Here is a 21,329-nt window from a genome sequence, read left to right on the forward strand (position 1 = left end):
TACAGTTTTTGTTTTTTTAAATTATAAATAGATATTTTTCAAATCGCAAGACAATATCATAAACTACTATTCTTCAATAGTTCAGAATACGCCAAATGCACTTTTTAGGCCTCTTGAGATCCATGCAGCCCAGTGTTAAGAAGCGATTCGCGGACCCTTAGGGATTCTCGTGTATTATATTGCAGTTTCCGAAAAACAATTCACAGTGAATGGGGAAACTTAATCTTTATTAAATTGACTTATTTCTAGGACAGTTAATGTTGCTTTGTAATATGTGTTTACTTGATTTTCAATTTTTTTCCCCCGATAATTACGAAAACTTCATATTCTCAGACTTAAAAAAAAAAATGGTATAGCCGAACTTATCGAAAGCCACTTACCCAGAACTTTGGGATAAATCTATAAAAAATAAAGCTTTCCAGGCACTTAAAATGTTTTGGGGTTTAAACTGGCTGGCGTCTTTTAATGTAAGATTTGTATATTAATATTTACAGACACGAACCCAGTGTAATTTCAGTATGGTTGGTACGTTAAATAACTTCATTTACTTTTACTATTAAAAAAAGTTCCTAACGTCTAATCTACGCAAAACTGGTGCGTGCGGACAGTGACGCACTCAGGGTTTAATCGGGGGGGGGGGGGGAGTTGAATAGGCGATTTACGAATACACACTACGCATTGCATACTACCTATGACTGAGCATCTGCAGTAATCGCCAATACGTGATAAGTAGTATAGAAGCAGAAGACATAATTAATTTTCCTAATTAAAATTTTAATTAGGAAAATTTTGTTTATTTCCTTTTTGAGGGGCCCAGGGTCCCCTTCCTGGGTGTGCCACTGCGTGTGGACCTGTTTTGAGAAGATAAATCAAAGTTTAAGCACATTATAATATATGTGCTCAGTTCGGCGCCTTCAAAACCTGTTATTAAAAATGTTTGGGACGAGTCAAATGTGAAATCCCTTATTTTATTAATCAGTACAAACTCCCTTTAGATGGACATTTTAAAATGAAACTTGGTTGTAAAAAAACCTTCGAAAATAATTTGTTTCAGTTGAGCCATAAATTAGATGAGCATTTCGAAACTATATGAAAATGATCATACAGATGACAGTGAGCAATGTCTCGTTAGTTAATAATGATCACCATGACAGTACAAGATTTCTCTTGTGAAGTACGTCATTTCTATTTGCTCAGGTATTTTCTCTAACGTACACATAACATTTAGAAAGTGAATATATCACGAAAACATCTTTGCTGTGTTTGAAGTCATACCTGAAGATTTGATAAAGCTTTCCTACAAATAATTCATATTAGTCCACCAATATACACAATATTAAAACATTTTATTAGTGAAATATTTACAGTATTCAAAATATTACAATATATACTTGTATATAAAGGATGTAAAATCGGGTATAAATGCCATTTTGGATATACACAATGTCCATAGAGTAACAAATATGAATTTATTGGACGTCTTATAAAAGAACGAGCAGTTTAGCCCTCAACCATGTGCTGGTACCCGTAAATATGTTCTCACGACCACTACATCAAATGCTTCTACAAGAAAAGCATGTCCATGCTTAAAAGGATGTGAAATTGTTAAGACAATAACCCATGATTATACTCATTTAACTGTCTATTTCTTTCTATAAATGATTACAATAAACATTTCGAGCACAGTACTGATGTCACTTCAAAATCACACTAAGAATCCTTTGAAGTCGAGAGTACAGTCTTGTTAAGCTTTACACAAATGTCCTGAAACAATTCCCGAATGGGGATTGGCTGTAATTATGTCCGTTTTTAAATATTTAGGGCTAGATTCCTGACAGATGCCAATGGAGACCCACTTGAACATTCTCCTGATGTAGAAGTCGCTCTTCTGGTGGAGCTGTAATTAGACTGTACTGTAGAATTACTATGAAATCCTGATCCTGAATTAAGACTGGAACTTCTATAAGCAGACGATCCTCTACTGGTTCTTCCTGTAATTTTATCGATTAGTGTAGTCCTTACTTTCTTGGTGCACGAAAATGCCAAAAAGATGAAAAAACCTTGCGTAGTGTTGAGAACAATGAAGAGATACCACAAAGTTTCCAAATCGACGTATCCTGCCACCAAACCTGCAGACCAAGTTAGACCCATAATTATTGCCAGACGTATGTACAGCTTTAAGTTGCGTCTAGGAGCAGCATTCTGTAATTTCACTGTTGTTTTTGTGGTTGAAATAATCATACGAGCGCTGCATGCAAAAAGAACTATATTAATTACCATGATGGCAAGGAGTGGACCAGCAAAGAAAACTAACAGGGCTTTGCGATGTTTGAACCAGCATTTTGGATTTCCAAATTCAGGTCTGTACTCTGGTGGTATGTATTCCAGTGCTTCTAACACCACCGATATCCCTACTATAATTAAAGGTGCGACCCAAGAATATGCAGAATAAACTATGAAACGCCTCCACTGTCGGCCACCTGTAACTCGAAGTTCAGTAGTGGCCATCTTAAGAGTTCGCCACACATCAAAAGCCATAATACTCATCCAGAAGAATGATACTTGAAAGAAGTAATAGGTTAATACAGCCATAGCAGTACATAACGGAGTTATGATATTCTCCAACTGACCAATAATAAAGCAACAGTATGCTGCAATTAGAGATATAGATAAAGATACTAAATTCTTTCCAGACAAATTCTGCAGATCGGGTACTATCAGATGAGTAATGATATGCAATATTAAACAGACCATGGATATACCAAGCCCTGTTACTGTCATGTAGCCCATGGTAGAACTGAATTTTGAATTCTGAGTGTTGCTGAAGTTGACGCAAATGAGAACATCGGTACCATTCATCGAATAGAATGATGGGAAATATGAAGCATTGTAGGTAGATATGAACACTTTTCCATCTGAATGCAGAACATAATGCTCTTCTGAAATTGCTATTTTTGGACATTCCAGATACTCTTTGCTATAAGTGAAGGTTTTATTAATAATTAGATCTCTGTCATCTTTATCCGTTTCTTCTACAAGAAGACCTGTGACATTATCCGAAGAGGAAGAATTGTTTTCAACATATGCATCTTCACGTCCTGTAAGTCTGGTTTTGGTAAGTGGATTAATTGGTTTCCATGGTGAAGCTGTCGTTTCGATACGTAGAAGAACAGGATCCTTCTGGACACATTTTCCACGTTCATAAATATAACCCGTGATTCCACAAACTACATTACGGCAACTCTTGAAAAAAGGATCAAACACTTCTCCGTCTTCGCATAATCTTGTGGTCCCGACATTCTCGCCGCTCCTGTCATTAATATCCAGCAGAATAGAAAATGCATGTTGTTGGAATGTGCGGAAGAACACGATCGTACGAAAGTCGGCGGGTCTGCACGAAAGAGCACTGGTGTTAACGGAATTACATAGAGCACAATGAACATTCCTGTAAGCATCTCCGTGTAGGTAGACGACACCTGTATAAGCAGCACACCATTCCCGAACAGTATCATTAGTCCAAGTGAGAGGACAAGAAGAGATGGCTGCTTTACAAAGCCGGATTTTATTCTCAAGTAGTCGAGGCATAGCAGGATCGACGTAGCAATCATGAAACCGTAATTTCTCTTCGTCCCACAAATAAACACCCCAAGTCTGATAACCCTTAGAATACTGAAGGTTATCTTCTATATATTCATCCGTCAAGTTCTTGTTACTTTCATTGTAGCGATTCAAAGTATGACATTCCAAACGAGGCGTCCATATTATTAAGTTATCGACGTCATCATTACACAAAGCACAATAATGGTTCTTGTAAGTAAGACCAGTATCGAAGTTTGTAACTGGCATCGCAGCCAGAGGATCTGCCTTATCATCACTGCTGCTGTCATTCTCACATTGATTCATCACCCACTCTGGCCCTTTCCACGATTCCTTGCAAACGTGTTTCAGATAAACTGCTCCGTACTGTCGTAGTGTACGACACGTGTATGAACTTTCCTTCGGAGTGAGATGACGCTGTTTGGCATCAACACAACAATCTCCATATTCTGAACACAGATTGTCGCATTCACAGTTTCTATCAGCAGGTCCATCAAGGCGTCGTATGTCGGCTCCATGTCCGGCACACGTATCCTTGGGAGAGCAAGATTTAATGGACTCGATCTCTGTATAAGAGAGTTCGGTTTGGGCAGAAGTAAGCGAAGTACACAAGCACGATAGAATGGACACCCACAAGACATTCAAAAGGTTCATTTTGATCTCTTTTTTTTTTTTGCAGCTTGTTCTTTCTTGATAACAGTATCGCACCTGAAGATTTCTGCGAAAGAAACAAAAGAAAGTAATTAATGTAACGAATATCAAAATGAAATATTAACAATACTAAACTAGATTTTGCATTTCATTTTCGTATATTGCCAGATTTATCTGTTTAAATTTGTTTCTTTTAGAATACTACAGAGTAAGTAGTTTGCCCGAAACTAAATTTACTTCCGGGAAAAGTACTCAAAAACGATGTACTTCAAAGCAAGTACATTTTTTCAAAGCGCTTGCACGTTTTTAAGTAACTGAATTATACCAATTCAAGAATGAAAATTTAAATATCTTTATAGCATATTAGTGGTAAGTACTTTAGTACCCTTGCCTACAGATATTGGCAATTTAATAATATATTCACGAAATTTATATAAAATTTATTTGTATGAATTACAAACATTTCTTCGATTGAATCATATGAAATTTCATTCAAAGTATATAATTGAAAAATATTAACTCTCGTGAATGGGGAGTTGGAAGTGATGAGCTGCTGTATTTAACTGAACCTGTTACAATATTTATTACTGGATCCACCATTCAGCAGTTTCTATTTGTTGACAGAATTTTAGGAAAAATGTCAACCCATCCAATACATTTACTGAGGAGATGAAACCAAGATTTTAGAATGAGTAGGAGCTGCGTAAAAGTCAGATCAGATGAACACGTTAAAGCTTAAAAAAAAAAATTAACAATATCTCGCTGATTATTTTATTTGGGATTCTGCACAATTTCCAGTTTCGTAATCGCATTATTGTATTAGTATAGTAACATTTCCAACAGAATCTAGTAATTGCTATTATTGTAACAAATTTTTCCAGTAAAACTTTATCTAATTCTGAAAAATCGGGAAGACTTTTTGCACAGCAGGACTCTCCTATTCTACCGTACAGAAATAACACTGTTTATACACAATAGTCGTATATAATAGTATTTGTTTTTGATGTTCAGAATTTATTTTGGTTGTTTTCACGACAATAGCTGATATTTGCGGTTTTCGAGGATATACACGAGTTGCAATTTTTTAAAAATTCGATGCATGTAGCAGAAGTTACATGACGCATTATCTCGGTATACTCGATTTAATTTTGCAGTTATAAAACCCGAGGTGAAATCAAAATCAGATTCGACGAGCGAAAAAAAAAATCTAAAAATCTTACTTGACTGTGACAAACATCGACTAAATCGGGAATCAACTAAAAAATAGTCGAGAAAAATTCCTGTTAAAAAGTAAGAAAATCCAATAGGTAAAAAGAGGAAATATAAAAACAAAAAGAATAAAAAGTTTCATTTTAAAAACATCGGGCCAGTGCGAAATGCAGTTCGAAAACAATTTTAATTAAAAGCCAAAACTGAACTATACGAACATCGTTCCGTACATTCTAAATCCTCACATTGAATCCAGTTACTTTAATAACTAATTTCGATGCGTTTTCCGCTTTGCGTTCCTTGATGTCCGACTAAGTTTAGGGAGGCTCGAAAGATTTTCGCAGATTCAAAACACCAAATGTCGACATAACTACTCCTGGAAAAGCTGCTTATTGATGACCAAAATGAATAGGTGTTTAAGCATGTTTCCAAATGAGATAATGAAATGTCTTCTACAGGTTCATGTTGTTACTTTATTCTAAATCGTCCTAGTTCGAATGGTTTCATATTTTTCCATGAAAGTTGTCACGAAATTTTTTCATAAAATAAAAATTGCGAAATTTGCTGTTAGCTGGTTTCCGCCTTTGCGTCTAAAATACTTATTTTCTGTTTCCAGGTTTGAGAAATAAGACTTCAAAAATGGATTAAGAATCCGATTCAGGTGGGGAAAAAAAGGTTTCACATGAGATTAGGTCTTATGGATGGTAAGTGATCTCTCAATCCCTGTGCAGTCCTGACAATCCTCTAGACTTCGATCTGTTATCTAATTTGAAAGAACTGATCAAAACTCAAATATTTTTCCGTCGATTCTTTTAAGCGCCTACTATAATGATTTCTTTAAAAGGATAGCAAAACTAAGTAAGAAACATGGGATAAAAAATCCTGAAAATTAGACAGTCAAGTTACATTGTACGTATCATAGTAAACGATAACATTTAATAGTGATAAATCTGATTTTTTCTTTCTGGGAGGATACATCATTTGAAGAACAGGTAATCAAAAACAGTTACGTTTGTGAATAAATGGAAAAGGCTACTTTTCCATTTATTCACAACGAATAATCTTATATCACAGACTAGTCTCAGTGGCCGAATCTTATGGCATAAAACTCGTTTTAATTTAAAGCTAAATGAAGACAAATTTACCTCGTGTGTATTTGGTATTTTGAGTTAAACATACCGAGCGTGCCACTTTCGTCCTCTCTGGAAATGGTATAATCGAAAACAAATCTTCAAGGATTTCAAATATAAAATTTCAATAAAGTCGAGTAGTGTAATAAGCTTGAATACCGAGAGTTACGCTACGTGTTTGTCGGTACAAGTTTATTCCACTACACCGTACCACATGATTGCATTCTGTGTGATCAGTGATGTAATCAGAAACAGAATACAAAGCTGGCTAAATATCGAATATGACAGAGGAGTTTCAAAAATTTAATGACTTATCTTCATTACGTCTTATCGAGTCCTGAGAATGCATCACCTGAATTCTAATCAACTTAGTTTCATTTGTTTAAAATTATTTCTATAAGAACAATACGGCCTTATATCACTGACAGTAAATATCAATACACTGTTTTCTTTATTATTATTATTTTTTTTAATCAGTGCTTGTAATAAACGCCTTCATTCAAGCTGAAACTCGTTCAGCTCTGATTCAACTTTAATGAAGTATTGTGTTATGGATCTAGATTACCGATTAATAACACGCACTGTGATTTCATTACACTAACTCTGTGTGTTTAACTGATTTTTATTTCAAATTATGGGAAAAATATTTACGCTGAATCAAGAAAAATAACTGTCTGCAGTCAAAACAGTAGCTAAGTAATTACATCATTAATTACGGAGAAAAATAAGTATACAAATCATTGTAGTAATTTTACCTATGATAATTGAAAGTGGAGAGAAAGTAGAATATAGATTATATTAGGAAACAAAAGGTAAAGAGGACTTAGTTTACTGAAGGTAATTTTGAGCTTGAGCTTTATCTTTGGTTTCCCAATATGATCTATACCTATAAGAGGGAAACGCTATCCGAAGTTCCATGAATCGAGTAAAAACAAATGCAGAAATTGCTCCAAAATTCAAAAGTTGGAAAAACTTAGTATTTCTTGTAATGACTCCTAGATGGCAGCACTACAAGACTAAAATTACAACGAAATTAGTATAAGCTAGTTTCGATTCTAATAGGGACTTTAAAACTTGCAGAAATGTTTGCAGCAATAAGCAAGCATTAAAGTCATACCTACTTTTAAGAGGCTAGCTATTAGGTCAATAAATACAGCGATGAATGCATTTATTAGGGTAGCGTGCTTATCTTAGTAGCTTAAAAAATCACTCCGCAATTCCATTGAAATAACTAAGTTGACATTTAGCAGAATGTTGTGTCGCCTGATAATTGAAACAAGAACATATCTGAAAGATCATCTATCGGTCAAGCACCTTTTAATGATAATCATATGACGAATGTTTCACTTCAGACAAGGAAACTAATTCAAGGATTGTTCCATAAAACTTATGCCATTCGTATACCAGAATCTTCAATGTCACTCGATAGCCCTTTGAAACAGTGAAAATGCATTACATCATCACGGTGTAACTGAGAAAAACTAAAGCTTAATTGAACTACAAATTCACGAGGTAAAATTCGATGTGTAAGGCATAGTTTAACTGGTTATACTATCTTGCAGATTATTCTGCAAGAGAAGTATCAAACAGAAAAATGGTTCAAATTATGTTCTAAAACTAATTTACTTCTTACTTTCCTTGCAGCTGTAAAAGCAGATGGTCACTTCCTTAACTTAGAAATTAGTTAAAACATTTAATGCCAGTCTTATCTGAGCAGTATTAGCAATAAACTCAAACTTGAGAGCTGGAAATTAAGGCCTGAACCTCCCCCCCAGGGCTTTATTAGGGAGCTACAATTTGGCCATTCCTTTTGAATAATGCAAGGAAGTATATTTCCTGTTTGTCAGAAGTGTGATATGATAGCAGCCTTCCAGTCTACAGGGAATTTCCGTTCTACTGAACTCTTCGGGATTGACAAATGCTAATTACTAATTGCTATAATTCCTCAAGACATTCCTCCAAGGAATATAACCGTGGGAATAATACAAGCATGTTTCACGGGAATGAAGTGTGCCCCACTTATCAACTGCTCGCTGCTCCGTTTCTATAGATTAGCTTGGCACAATCTCTACCCCCATTTCATTTAACTTGTCAATCTCGTAAGTAGCACTTACTAAGCACAAACTCGCGGATGTTCATGCAGCCTGCATAACCACATGCAGTTCTACGACAGATTTCGATCAGTCTCTATCCTAATTCATCAAGTTACTTCCGCCTCCCTTATCTGGTAACTGCGCATTCCACGAAAACTTAACAGATTTTGCTCCTGAAGTATGGAGTCAGTCACCAAGACGGGCAGTGATTTTCAAAGTTCTTGGAAGAATAAGCATGTCAGACTAAAATTACTGACACACGAATGAAGGTTACCCAAAATAGATCTACCGAATACGTCAAGTTCAGTGGTTGTAATAATGAGGCTTTTTCCCTCTAAGGCAGGATAGCAATTTTGTGGCTAATTTCGGTTACGTAATTAGCATGATCATGAAGGAGAAAAAAAAAAAAAAAAAAAAACACCAGTCATGATTTTCGACAGATGAACTTATCGGATCGCGATCCCTTTATAAGGGAGGATCATTTCATTCCAAGCTATTAAAATTTGATAGAAAAATTTTAGTAATTAAGTATTTATGAAGGTGAAATTCGAAATTAACTATAGTCGAGATGCTTAAGTCCACGAGGTGTTAAGCCGGCATTGAAAACACCGATATTCCAGCGAGATTAACTTAACCGCACCTTTAAGTAGCCTATTTGTATAATAGCAACCAACTCAGCTTGTTTGTTTACTCAACTATCTTACCTCAACCTAGGTGACTTGCGAAATACAATGCAACCGCTACTCCCCGCTTGCCTCCCCCCACCCACTTCCCGTTCTGAACTAACAACCACATCAATTGGTAGGACGAATAATAAGAGAACTCACCGTTTCTGTTTTATCCCCCTTCATTTCAAATGAACGGCTGAATATACTTTGACAATTTATACATTTCATTGCTAGTTAAGTCTATCGAAACTCGCAACAGGAAACAAAGTCGCAGTGGAATATTTATTGCATTTAGCGTTGCCTAGGAGATCAGTCTTGTGGTTATATACTGCTTTATCAGTTGTCAAACCTTGAAATCAGTACGCATTCAGATAAGATATTAAAATGGTTCTAAAGAGGTTAAAATGTAAACAGTCGCTAATCGAGGGTAGCCTGGCGATCAATTGTTTTATATGCAATGAACTATCAAGTTAAATGGAATATTCATATATTTAACCGATTAGAGAACGAAAGTACAAGAGTTCTTGATGTGTTATTCAGCTTCAATAACGCAGTCATAGTGACCGGGCGACTTTGATTCGCTCATTCGAATTTCTCATTGGATGAAAATTATCTTAAGGATGACTAAGCCCTTTTGTCACCAGCGCTTGCTAGTGAAACGGACAGAACTTCGGATCAAGATTTTTTTTTTTTCCCCAATGAAAACGACTAATTATATCATTTTACATTTAAACGTAATCAAAATTTCTAAATTAGTGACTTGGGGAATCATATTTCACAGAATTTAGCTCTTCATGGAACGTACAAGATACGACAGCCCACATGTTCAACTTGTTCTAAGCTCAGTTCTAAGCACTAACTGCACTGATCTCTTCCTCCCACCTCCTAGCATTTGTTTGAAAATCTTCTATTTACGTTACCAAACTACATTACGTTAACTATCAATAATGTGTTAAAACTGATGTGAAATTTCTAATATGAAAGCATTTGTTCATTCTATGATAAAAGATGAATCACGTCACCCAGAAGGATCGCCACCTTGGTGAGTAGAAACCTGTAGTGGCTTGAGAGAGAAAAACCTACTCTAGATCAAGGTTTCGGAATTATGTAAAAAGAAAAGTAAAAGATAAACTATAATAAACAATTTTGTTTTAAGCCTCATTTAATGAATAATCTCCCTCGAATATTCTTTAATTCCGATTAAAGACAACTTTAAATCAGCATCTAAGCATAACAAAGAGGCTCCCGACTTCAGCGGTGCCTCACTGAGATTATATCTTTTGCATTCCCCGCTGCCAATTGGGTGTTCGAGGTATAAGTGGCCTTCAAGCACTTTACAACTGTACAAATAAACTCGCACGTGTATTAATACGTTTTCTTTTGTTGGGAAAGCCTCTCCGGGCATAATAAATCGATATTTTCCCCTCTCATTAAATAGAAATTTCAAAACGTTGCGCAAATGAAAAAAGGTTATTTTACTTGCATCACTATTGTGCACAAATTACTTTAGAATAAGTTTCAGGATGGAGTCTTTTCAGATCCTAAAACCAATTTCCGTTTCGTCTCATTCAAAAGTAGGATTTCTCCCTTTTAATCTTTGAAAGGAAAGTCATAAACGTCAATTTTTCGTGAAGGCTTTTTTTTTTCTGATGTTTATTACGAAAATTTTGTTGGCTGCAGAAGAGCAATTGCAACAGTCTACTCTGACTAAAATCGAAAAAAGCATGAAAATATTTAAATGTACTTAAAAAAATTTCATTTTGAAAATTTAAGACAAAACTACAAGGAGTAACCAAAATAATATGCATACAGCGTGAGAACTCCCAACGCAACAGAACTGTAAACCTCCGACAAATATGACTGATAATATATTTGCGAGACGTCTGACGATCTGTAATCATCTTCATTCGAAAATAAAGAACCAAGCAGTAGCAACTAGCTCCTCAATTAGTCAGGGTATTTTAAGCCCGCTAATTACGATATTTGTTACACACACCGCTTTTGTGTAAAAAAACAAATTGTCTCCAGAATAACCTTTTCTAAACAGTGTCGATTACGGGTTAACGTTTATAATCAAGAAACGTTGACAGTTGAAAATTCTGATTAACCGCTTTCTGAAGGCTAAGAAACTAATCAAAAACAGTCAAGACTTGTTACGTCTTTCGAATGTTAATCGAAACGATGGATGATTATTCCCAAAGTTTGGGAAATTGTAATTTTTAACTATGTTAGTTTAATCTCAACTTCCTAATAGCGTTAGTTTTTAACCTCATAATATGCACGCACGCAACCATCTAAAAAAGAACCATTTTATCGATTTAGAATTTTAATTTATTCAAGGCTGAATAAAATATATAAATTTTTTAGAAAATATTTAGAAAAATAAATATGGATAATTGTGTAAAAACGTTTCTTTTCAAATATACTGAATCATGGATATAATCCTTTTATTTTTATACACAAAAATCCCCGGTTATATCTGGGTCCAAAACTGACCCCTTGAGATCCGTTTATAAAAATTCTGAACTAAATATCAAAGTATTTAAGTGATAGAAGTTTTTGGACTTGGGGTTTATCCCTTCGTAAATCAATGACCTAAACAACGTACCCTGTTGAACACTACAATGCCAGAAACTCGAACGATCAAGCCATTTCAAATTATTATATAAATTAATGTCTTTCTCGCTGATATGTGAACAATTTAAGTTGCTTATGAAGCATTGTCCGGAAGAATAAAGCAAAAGCATAAGAATTTATGGCAATATTTCCATTGTGACATTCGCTGACCTTTGATGGAACTTCGTATTAGTTAACTGAGAATATCGTTGGACACCTGCAACCAGAAGCGACTTCCTGGATGGACTTGTTTCTACCTGTACGTTTACACAAAGCTTGAGGCGCGGGACAGAACTTAATATCCTACTACAGTCACTCTCGGTTAACGTAATTAGTACAATTTTTTTTTTTTTTTTTTTTTTTTTGCGTGCTGAGAATATACTGCACGAGTTTCATTTTCCCTTTAATTCCATTATAGACGGCAAGCTTTTTTTTTAACGTACAAAAAAGTGTTAAACTGTGAAACACTGCTGAAATGAGATCCTTAAGAAGATTCATTATGTTTCTTAAGACCAATAGAAAAACAAGCCAAGTTACTTGTTCAGGTTAGAAACATTTCCCAGCATCTACAACCCCGCAATTAATTGCTTATTCTGATCGCCAAGCTTCCACGTAATTTATTCACAGCACGCTAATATTCAATTAGCTATTCTTCAAATTCCGAAAGTCAATAAAGGAGGTCAGTGAACTTGGCAACATCTTTATAGTATCGTCTTAAAAATAAAAGCACCAATATAGAAGTCGTGGCCACTAATTTATATCTTTGTACTTTCAGGAAATACCCGAATTAAATTTTTTTTTTTTAACGGTAATGCCATCCACGTTTCAGACTATAGAAAGAAATGTTCGGTAACATTAGATTTGATGTAAATAGAATTGTTCCAAAACACAGTAGAAGAAATAAATGAAAAGAAATTTTTCTGCGTGTGGAGATGAACGGTGAAGAGGTGCTGACCAATTTTTGAATGCATTTAACTGAAGTATGGGAATTACTGATGCCAATTCTGATGAAAGTGTCCATTCATAGAAATTTACATAAAATGAGAAACAGTAGAACTGAATTATGGGAAAAAGAATAAGCGAGATGGACGAGGTAATTAATCAACCTAGTTGCAAAGTTCTGTGGAATGGTAGTAGGGTATGATGCCAAGATCTGCTGGAATTAGAAGAAAAATAAGCCATGAAAATAGCTTTTTCTGTGAATATTGCAACAAACAGTGCAATTGAATAGATAGAAGCACAGTTGGACAAAAGTTACAGTCAATTTTTTTCAGGAGACCAAAAGCATGACTGCCATGTGAACAAGATGAAACTATTGCACACTGATATAAAAAAAGGAAAATGAATTTTTTTTTTTTTATTAATACACCCAGTTCCTTTCTTATATAATGTTTGCACATTTCAAAAAGCATGAAAAATAACTGAAAAGAATTTAAAAACAAGAATAAATGTTTCCATACCCAATAAAAAATAAAACTTCAAATATATTCAGTGAGAATGTTTTCATCAGAAGACAATCCAACAAAAGGAAGTGGGCTTTATTATCCCTGACATGGATGGGAATGACAGTGTTGTTTCATGGAAGAAATCAACATTGGCTCTGTATGGTGCAAGGTACCTAGAAGACAAAACCTCCACAATATATTTAAAAGGATCAGCTAGTAAAGAAATGATTAATATTACCTGGTAGGCATGTGAATGAACAGTAAAATTATTGGTGATAGCAAAAGTCAGCATCTCGACCTGCTTGATTTATGCAGTTGTGAACAATGTTTAAAAAGGAAATCAGGATGCGACATTAGGAGAGCAACAGAAAACTTAATGATAGAAGATGGCTGAATGTTTTACTATTGATCAAAAAAGGGTGTTAGAAACAGGTAGTATAATAATGCGCAAATGCCACCATTGAGACAGAATCAGTAGAATAAACTAAAAAAAAATTGCGGTGAGTAGTCCTTGACGAAAATTGGATTTTAGAAAAAAAAAAAAGTTTTTTGATCCAGCAGTTGCAAATGAACGTCGCTGAAGTGAGACTATATTTGAAGTAAATAATGAAGGAAATCTTTGGGAAGTTGCCTTGGCCTACATGTAATTGTTTCTCTCTGCTACACCGCCAAAACATATCACCAAACAGCAGAGGCAGCGATAACTTAAGATTCCATACTCCAAGTTCAAACTTGGCTTGCCATATCTTGGAAGATAACTAAATGATCAAATTCAGCAAGATTAAATAATTGAGAATAAACTTTTTGAAATGTGCCTAAACTTACAGACAATTGAAAAGCTTCCATCCCAATGGCTTTAACAGGCCTACAACCTTCCAAGCATGCTTGGATTTCGTAACCGAAATACGAGGATAGAATGGTCACTCCTATGCCTCAAGGTATTCTTGGCTCTGTGAGTTCCCTGTGAGTTCATGAGGCCGGTTTGTCTGCTTGCGGGATGAAAAACACCAGATAAACTGGCGAAAAAACCCTACTGCCCGCGCCCAAGACCGGCTAACTTGGCTATGGCTGAGGAAGATCCTTCAGCTCATCACGTCTCCGACGGGAATCGAACCTAGGACACTCCTTCCCCAGGCATATGGTTGCGAAGCGCAAAGCCACTAGGCTAACCGCGCGGACAAATTGAAAAGCTTGCATTCTAATAATTGAACTATTATATAAAAAAAAATATTTAAAAAAAATTGAAAGAAAAAACTAGTTAAATTCAAAGGGAGCTTTTTATGTAGATGCACCACAAACAAGCTTTGTAGTAGAATAACTATTCAACATTGCAAGCAATTCTCAACAGTGTGTTAAGAACATTTACCTTCCATTACATTATTTATATTGTTACCAGTTCCACTGAACCGGTTACAATATAAACAATGAAATGATTTAAATCCAGTCAAGAGTGTCCTACATACTGTGGATGCAACTAAGTGAAACTAGCCAAGAGACTGATTGCAAATGAGAACTATGCTTAATATCAATTATAAAATTATATTTCATTTACATATCTTAAAATTTCCATCCACTGCTAGATAGAAGCTTCCTCCTTAACTTTCCAGTTCTGTCTGTTTTTAGCCAGAACCTCATCTCATCAAATCTTCGTAGATCATCTCTCCATCTTACCAAGAGAAGGAAAGGTTATCAAATATGGCCAGCCCATTTACACTTATACTTTACAACACTTCACAATCGTCTACTCCATTCATCTCTGTAATTGCAGTATTTCTTATTCTATCCCTTTTAGTTATGTGACGCATTCTTCTCTCCAAGGTTCTTTGAGCCACATGCAACCAGCCTTTTTTTTTCTTTAAGAAAATAAAATTAAATAAAAAAAAAAGGTAGTGGTGAGATGGATAATTCTCCACTAAATAATTGCGCTGCTGATAATATTCATAGAAGAGGTTTTCAATATACGAAGTTGCAATAAAAATTCGATAAACGTTTCATGCAAACCTTTTTCTATTACAAAAATTAAGAATATTAGATTCTCATAGTCCAGTAATAGTAATTAACGTTCTAAGTGAAGTACTAAACTTTTTTCGGTGTAACAAATGAGAACTGACCTTTGAAATCATAGAAAGGAGTAAGCCCAACAGATTGTAAATGGGATTCTACTCTTAGATAGATTTCAACGATAAACACGCATTGCAACCAGCAATCGGGAATTTAGTCAAAATTAATGAGATTATCAGACAAAAAAAAAAAAAAAAAAAAAAAAGTTCATTTTGCAATTGCGTAAGGATACTATAATAAGTACTACATGAATTCTTTCCCCCACCCGTCTGTCACTTCTTAACCTCCCACACACACATTGGCCAAAGAAGATTTTCCCCTAAAAATCTTCCACGAAGAACCTTTGGAGGCTTTCAAAAACTAAAGGCAAGTTATCCTTACTTCTAAGGATAATAGCATGGCATTTTACAACCCGATGTTGAAAAACATCGGGTTGAAACGAGCCAAAGAGAACGCATACACCTATAATATGGTCTAGCCTTATTCACATTGACTAATCTAAAAACTGACCAAGGGTCCAGGAAACTATTCATTTCGACAACTAGGCTGGAAAATGATTGATCGCAACATGTTGAACTGAGGTCGTTTCTGGTTGCATACTGTAGTCAGAAACAAACTCAATTATTAGCTACACTTGTAAAGATTACAAATACCGAAGTTTAATAAGACATCAGATGTTGGATGATAACGTAAGCCTGTATGTACAAACAAAAATAAGTGCATCTAAAAAGAGACTAAAAATACGGAGGGAAATGCAGTCAGTTTGGGCCTCCCAAACTGACTTCAGAAAGTTGAAGCTGTTATATCTTCCGAACTTTTTTTTTTATAAATGTAACTGCATCCTTTGAAGTATCGTATCAGTCCCAAATTCAGAACATTTTCTTGAATTAATACGACTCGCCTGTAAAACCAATCTCCTGAAAATCAACTTCCTCTAACCATGAGCAAGAAGGAAATAAATTTTTTAAATCACCAGCCGAAGAAAAATGCTTTTGAGATTACACAGAAATCATTCACAAATACGCAGCTGAAGACATACAAAGGCAAAGCATCGAATTATTAGCAGTTCATATCAACGATGATTTGAGTTACGATAAATTGAGTTGGCATCATTTAACCAACACAATTAATTCCATTATACCTCTTCGGATATTCTTCGTCAAGAAAGATTTACTTTGGAGTTTTCGAAACAAGTCGATATTGCTGCGTTTTCTGTGGTTTGTTTCAAGTTAACTATCAGCATTCTCTTCAAGAATCGTCCAAATTTTCCATGTAACGTTTCGGTAATTTAAGGGATATGATAATATTACTTTCAAAAGGAATAGATCATTACCTATTGAATCAAATTTTTCTTATAACAATCAAAGGGGATCCGAAAATGTGGCCACTGACTTTACCATGAACTCCAGATCTGCTAGTACAAATTCTCCTTAACATTCAATAGAAACTAACAGAACCCGATTAGAGCTCTACCTTTATTTTGTATCAGATACAGACAAAAGTACTAGAGATTGTCGACTGTCAATTCCAAGGAAAGTGGCGCTCTGTGACCCCCCACCCACCCATTTATTGAGGAGAGAGGGAGACATCCATGCAATACTCAGACACCGTCTATAATAGAGTCCGATATAGTTTGCTTTTAAGTAAACTTTGTAACGAGAGGTCGAGAAGATGGCGACACTGATGACGCCAACTTGGGTAGTTCTAAGTAAATCACTGATATCCAGTAGTAGTAGATAGCTGACATACTGGCTTATGATTACTGAATAGTCTTCTAGCACAATCGTTCTAGTGAGAGGTTTATTGTTATTCAAATATGATAATGTGAATTACTATAGGTAAACACGCACTTAGCCAGAGGATATTATCCCCAGAAAATATCTTCCTAAATTAAGGTTTCAAATGCCAATTAGTACTTCGCAATGTTCCGAAATAAATACTTATCTAAAATAAATAAATAAGTTGCAAAATGCTTTTCAAATATCGATATTTGTTACAAACAAACCGATATATTAAGTGTAAAACATTTTAAGAGCAGGCGCCTGTTGAGCGACATGGAAAAGTTGGTAATAAATACACCTGGTCTTTGTGGAGACACTCAAAAGCCCCAGTGGCAACAGATGGTCCGCTCGTTCCTTGTCTGGAAGGCATCACATGGCCGCTAACTTTCCCATACACTAAGTCTGAGCCTCAAGCTGTTTAACAGGATAATGTTAACTCGCTGTGACAGGCCACATTACTGGAAGGGATTAGCAGCTGTGGTAATGAAAACCTGTTTCTGCTGGATGCTGAACAGTTAGCCACGTTGGAGACAAGAACTAACATGTCGCTTGCAAACCAATGAGCAGTGGTTAAGAGCCTAATGATAACGGACACTTAAGAATAGTGAAGAAAATCAGAACTATCCTTTGTTATTGAAGACCAATTAGCAGTCTCGAATATTATTATACAAGCAGATGGAAACGGCCGTTACACTAAAAAAAAAAAAAAAAAATTGATTGAGCGTAATCCTAAATTTGCATTTGGGCCGCGATGAATGTTGTACACTTGCAGAGCTTAAGATATTTATAGGGAGTATATTTGAATATTGACTAGAAGACAATTCAGATCTCCCAGAGAGCAAAAAGTGAAATACTAAGATTCAGCATTTCACTTGGGTACTACTTTTAGTATAAAATGGTAAGAGTTACCATTAAGTCTGGCGGTCATTAGACTAATCCCATTGTGGGTATGGGCATTTGTGAATATCGTCAGCTGAGAGATTTATCTCCTAGTCGAGATATTCTGCTTACTCCAATAAGCTGCTTCTGCCCAGAAGGACTGAAGTGGCTTTAAAAATTCTGTTTGGTTTGAAGTGGGGATTCCGGATTGTACAATCTTAATCCCAAAAGTCTTATTAGAATTCATCGAATATATGCAAGCGATGCCTGTGTGAGTAAGATATTTTACTTATACGAACATCCGTCAATGAGAAAATGATGCAATAAATACAGTGCAGAAGGAAGCAATAGTTAATTTTGAAACTAAATTTCGGAAGTGACTAAAGCAATTAAGATACAAACATTCAACAGCGAAGTTGGAATAAATGGGGAAGACAAATTTAGAGCACTCGTTCCAAGTTTATTATCATAAGCTGATTACTTTGAAAGTTTAAGTTTCGAAAAACTAAAATCGTTTACGTGGCCATAAAATAGAACAGAAGTGAAACAGAACATACGGAACAACTTGAGACTTGTTTGCTAAAGTAGTGGGGTAGACAACTTATTTTCGGGCCACCCTGGTAGTTTTAATCTCCTCTTCCCCTCCTTACAGTTGCATAAAGAATGAATAACATGCAATAAGAGTGATTACTACATGCGTTCGAGTAAGGAAATTCGAGACGATGTAGGCAGTTACTTGGGAAACAGTATGCGTGACAGGGAGCTTTACTGATTGAGGTAAGGAGAGTTAGGGAGGGCATTTCTTCACAGTAATAAAACATTCATCGCGAAGTATGTTCCTGATGTAGCAAACATTTAAAACACCGAAGTTTTTTGTGGAAAGAATCCCGATGTTTTACTTTTCTTTAACGTGCTCGCGCCTTCAACTTGTCATCGAATAATTGTTTCTCAGTAACTGGGGAGGGTTTTATTATTTTATTTTATTATATAAGAGCCTTTATCATCTGTGAAACAGTTAAGTTTTAAAGTTCAAAAATTCTTAATCCCTGCGAAAACTAACGATCCCTAGTTTTGCACATTTCCAAGAATAAAACTAGGACAGAGTGAATTACCAAGATGAAATAAATGGTGATTGTGCATGTGTTCTGGCCAGTCATTGTCCATACTGACTACAGCGATTCTATCGAGACTGTATTTGAAGAGGATGCTGAACCACGACTACTTAAAAGTTCTTTTTATGAAGGAGGAATTAATATATTGTAATTCTTTTTGTGATGGTTCTTCTGAAGAAGAAAACGAGTGGGTTCTATGAACCAGTGTTTTTATAGTACTTGCCTTTTTGACTGGGGTGGTGATGTGATTCAGCATTTTACGTGAGTTAATTCCGTTATTATAACAGTAAGTAATGTGTCTACTCACGGTATTTCCTTACTGAAACTTATAAATTTTATGCTTTCTAGAATCGTTAAAATGAAGTCATGCTAGTATTACCCAACTAAAAGCAATGCTTGAACCTGTTGAAGGCTTCCGAAATGTCAATTTTTTTTTTTTTCGTAATAATAATCCAGAAAGTTTGGTATATATTTTTTCAAGCCTCCACTAAGGATGGAGAATCTTACAGGGCGATGAAATTCGTCCACCTCCAGTCCCAAACATCTATGCTCATCCGATAAACAAAACAGTAATAAAAGTAAATATTTGAGACTGGGTAGACGGAGACTAAATTCACAAATGTAGTCATGATTTGTCATTTAGACAAGCCATTGTTTTCCGTGTAGATTGTGTTCATTCGACTTCCAGTTTAAATTAGGAGACTAATAAACAAACCAACAACAACAACAAAAAGACTCCAAGATGCCATTCAAAATACAAACTATTAACTTGTAAAATTAGTTGTGAAAACAAGCTGGATAGACCAATCAAGCACTTAATGTACTGTTAGATGTAACTGGGACAATTACAATGCAATTGTCCCAGTCGCTTAAAGATCCTAGTTCGAAGGTTTTGATTTTAGCATGACCAATACGTTCCTTTGGACTGTACAAGTATACTAAAAACGTGCATTTCTGCATGCAGTTATGATAGGTGACCAAAAAATACTAATATATACAAGTTTTGCACTGACAATAAGAAACGGTTGCTTCCCCCTAAATTGAAAAACCATGTAAATGATTTAAAGAGGATCTTGAAGTATTTTAGACGAGACAATTCCCCCCCACGCTTCGCGTATTTAAACATTTTTCTAGTGACGCAAATGTAATACATTTATATATTACATTTTTTTATTATTCCAAAATTTCGGTATTCACGTTTATTAGACAAATTCCACCCTATCAGAATACAAGACTGATAACATGAAAAGAATAGTGAAGAATTAACTCTAAGATAACCAAAGAATTGAGAATACAGTATACACAAATATGGACATACAATTGAATACGAGATAAAAATAAATTACATTTTTAAAATAATGCGTGATGAGGATGAATATTATATTAAAAAAAAGGTACTGTATTATTTTAAAAATAAGGAATTTAAGAATAATTTCAAGTCAGATCTACTTCCGAGTCATTAGGCCTTTTTAGGACTGTGACATATCAGCTCATTTCCATGATGTCCGCCAGTATTACAATTTGAATAACGTTCCAAAAGTTTTCGATCAATAACGGGGACGAAGGAACGATGTCTTAAACATGCAAAGTTTCCTGGCAAAATCAAGTCATTTTATCTTTATTACTGAATTGAGAAAAAGTGTTACAGAGAAACCTGCTAATACTCATCGAAATGGTATTTTTATTGTATTCAATTTCATAAGACGAACTACTTCTTAAAATGCTATTAATAGTGTTTACAGGGAAAAAAAATGCCGAGCCGACATTGAGACCACATCGCGTTATCAGTTTTAAAAACACGGAAATAAGGTAAATTATACATGCCTTTCTTTAGTAGCTCCAATCACAGTAGCAAACGAATTCAAATGTTAATCCAAGTTGCTATGCAGTAAATACGACAGATCTTGTTAGCCATTGTCCCGCCAGAGATTTGCCATTGTAAGCCACACAAAACACCAAGGCCGATATTTCTTAGTCACCTACTAAACAGTAAATATTTACCGCAATATTACCATCAACTCCGGACATACAACGCACAGCAACTGTCTTTCCAACCAAGCGGCACGACAACCCTCGTTCTAAACTAA

General features: G+C 35.3%; 1 protein-coding gene across 1 annotated transcript; it reads right to left on the reverse strand.

The window, feature by feature from the left end:
* Positions 1–1,327: 1,327 nt before the first annotated feature.
* On the reverse strand, positions 1,328–21,329 carry LOC150108998 (uncharacterized). Its single transcript, XM_090404839.1, has 2 exons — positions 21,067–21,329; positions 1,328–4,315 (listed from the first exon to the last, which is right to left on the reverse strand). The coding sequence occupies exon 2, from the start codon at positions 4,249–4,251 to the stop codon at positions 1,810–1,812; it is 2,442 nt and encodes an 813-aa protein (XP_090260965.1). The 5' UTR covers positions 4,252–4,315; positions 21,067–21,329; the 3' UTR covers positions 1,328–1,809.

Source organism: Typopeltis vanoorti, chromosome 2, assembly GCF_054136105.1.
Source record: "Typopeltis vanoorti isolate ZY-2024b chromosome 2, IOZ_Tvanoo_1.0, whole genome shotgun sequence".
NCBI classification, from domain to species: Eukaryota; Metazoa; Arthropoda; class Arachnida; order Uropygi; family Thelyphonidae; genus Typopeltis; species Typopeltis vanoorti.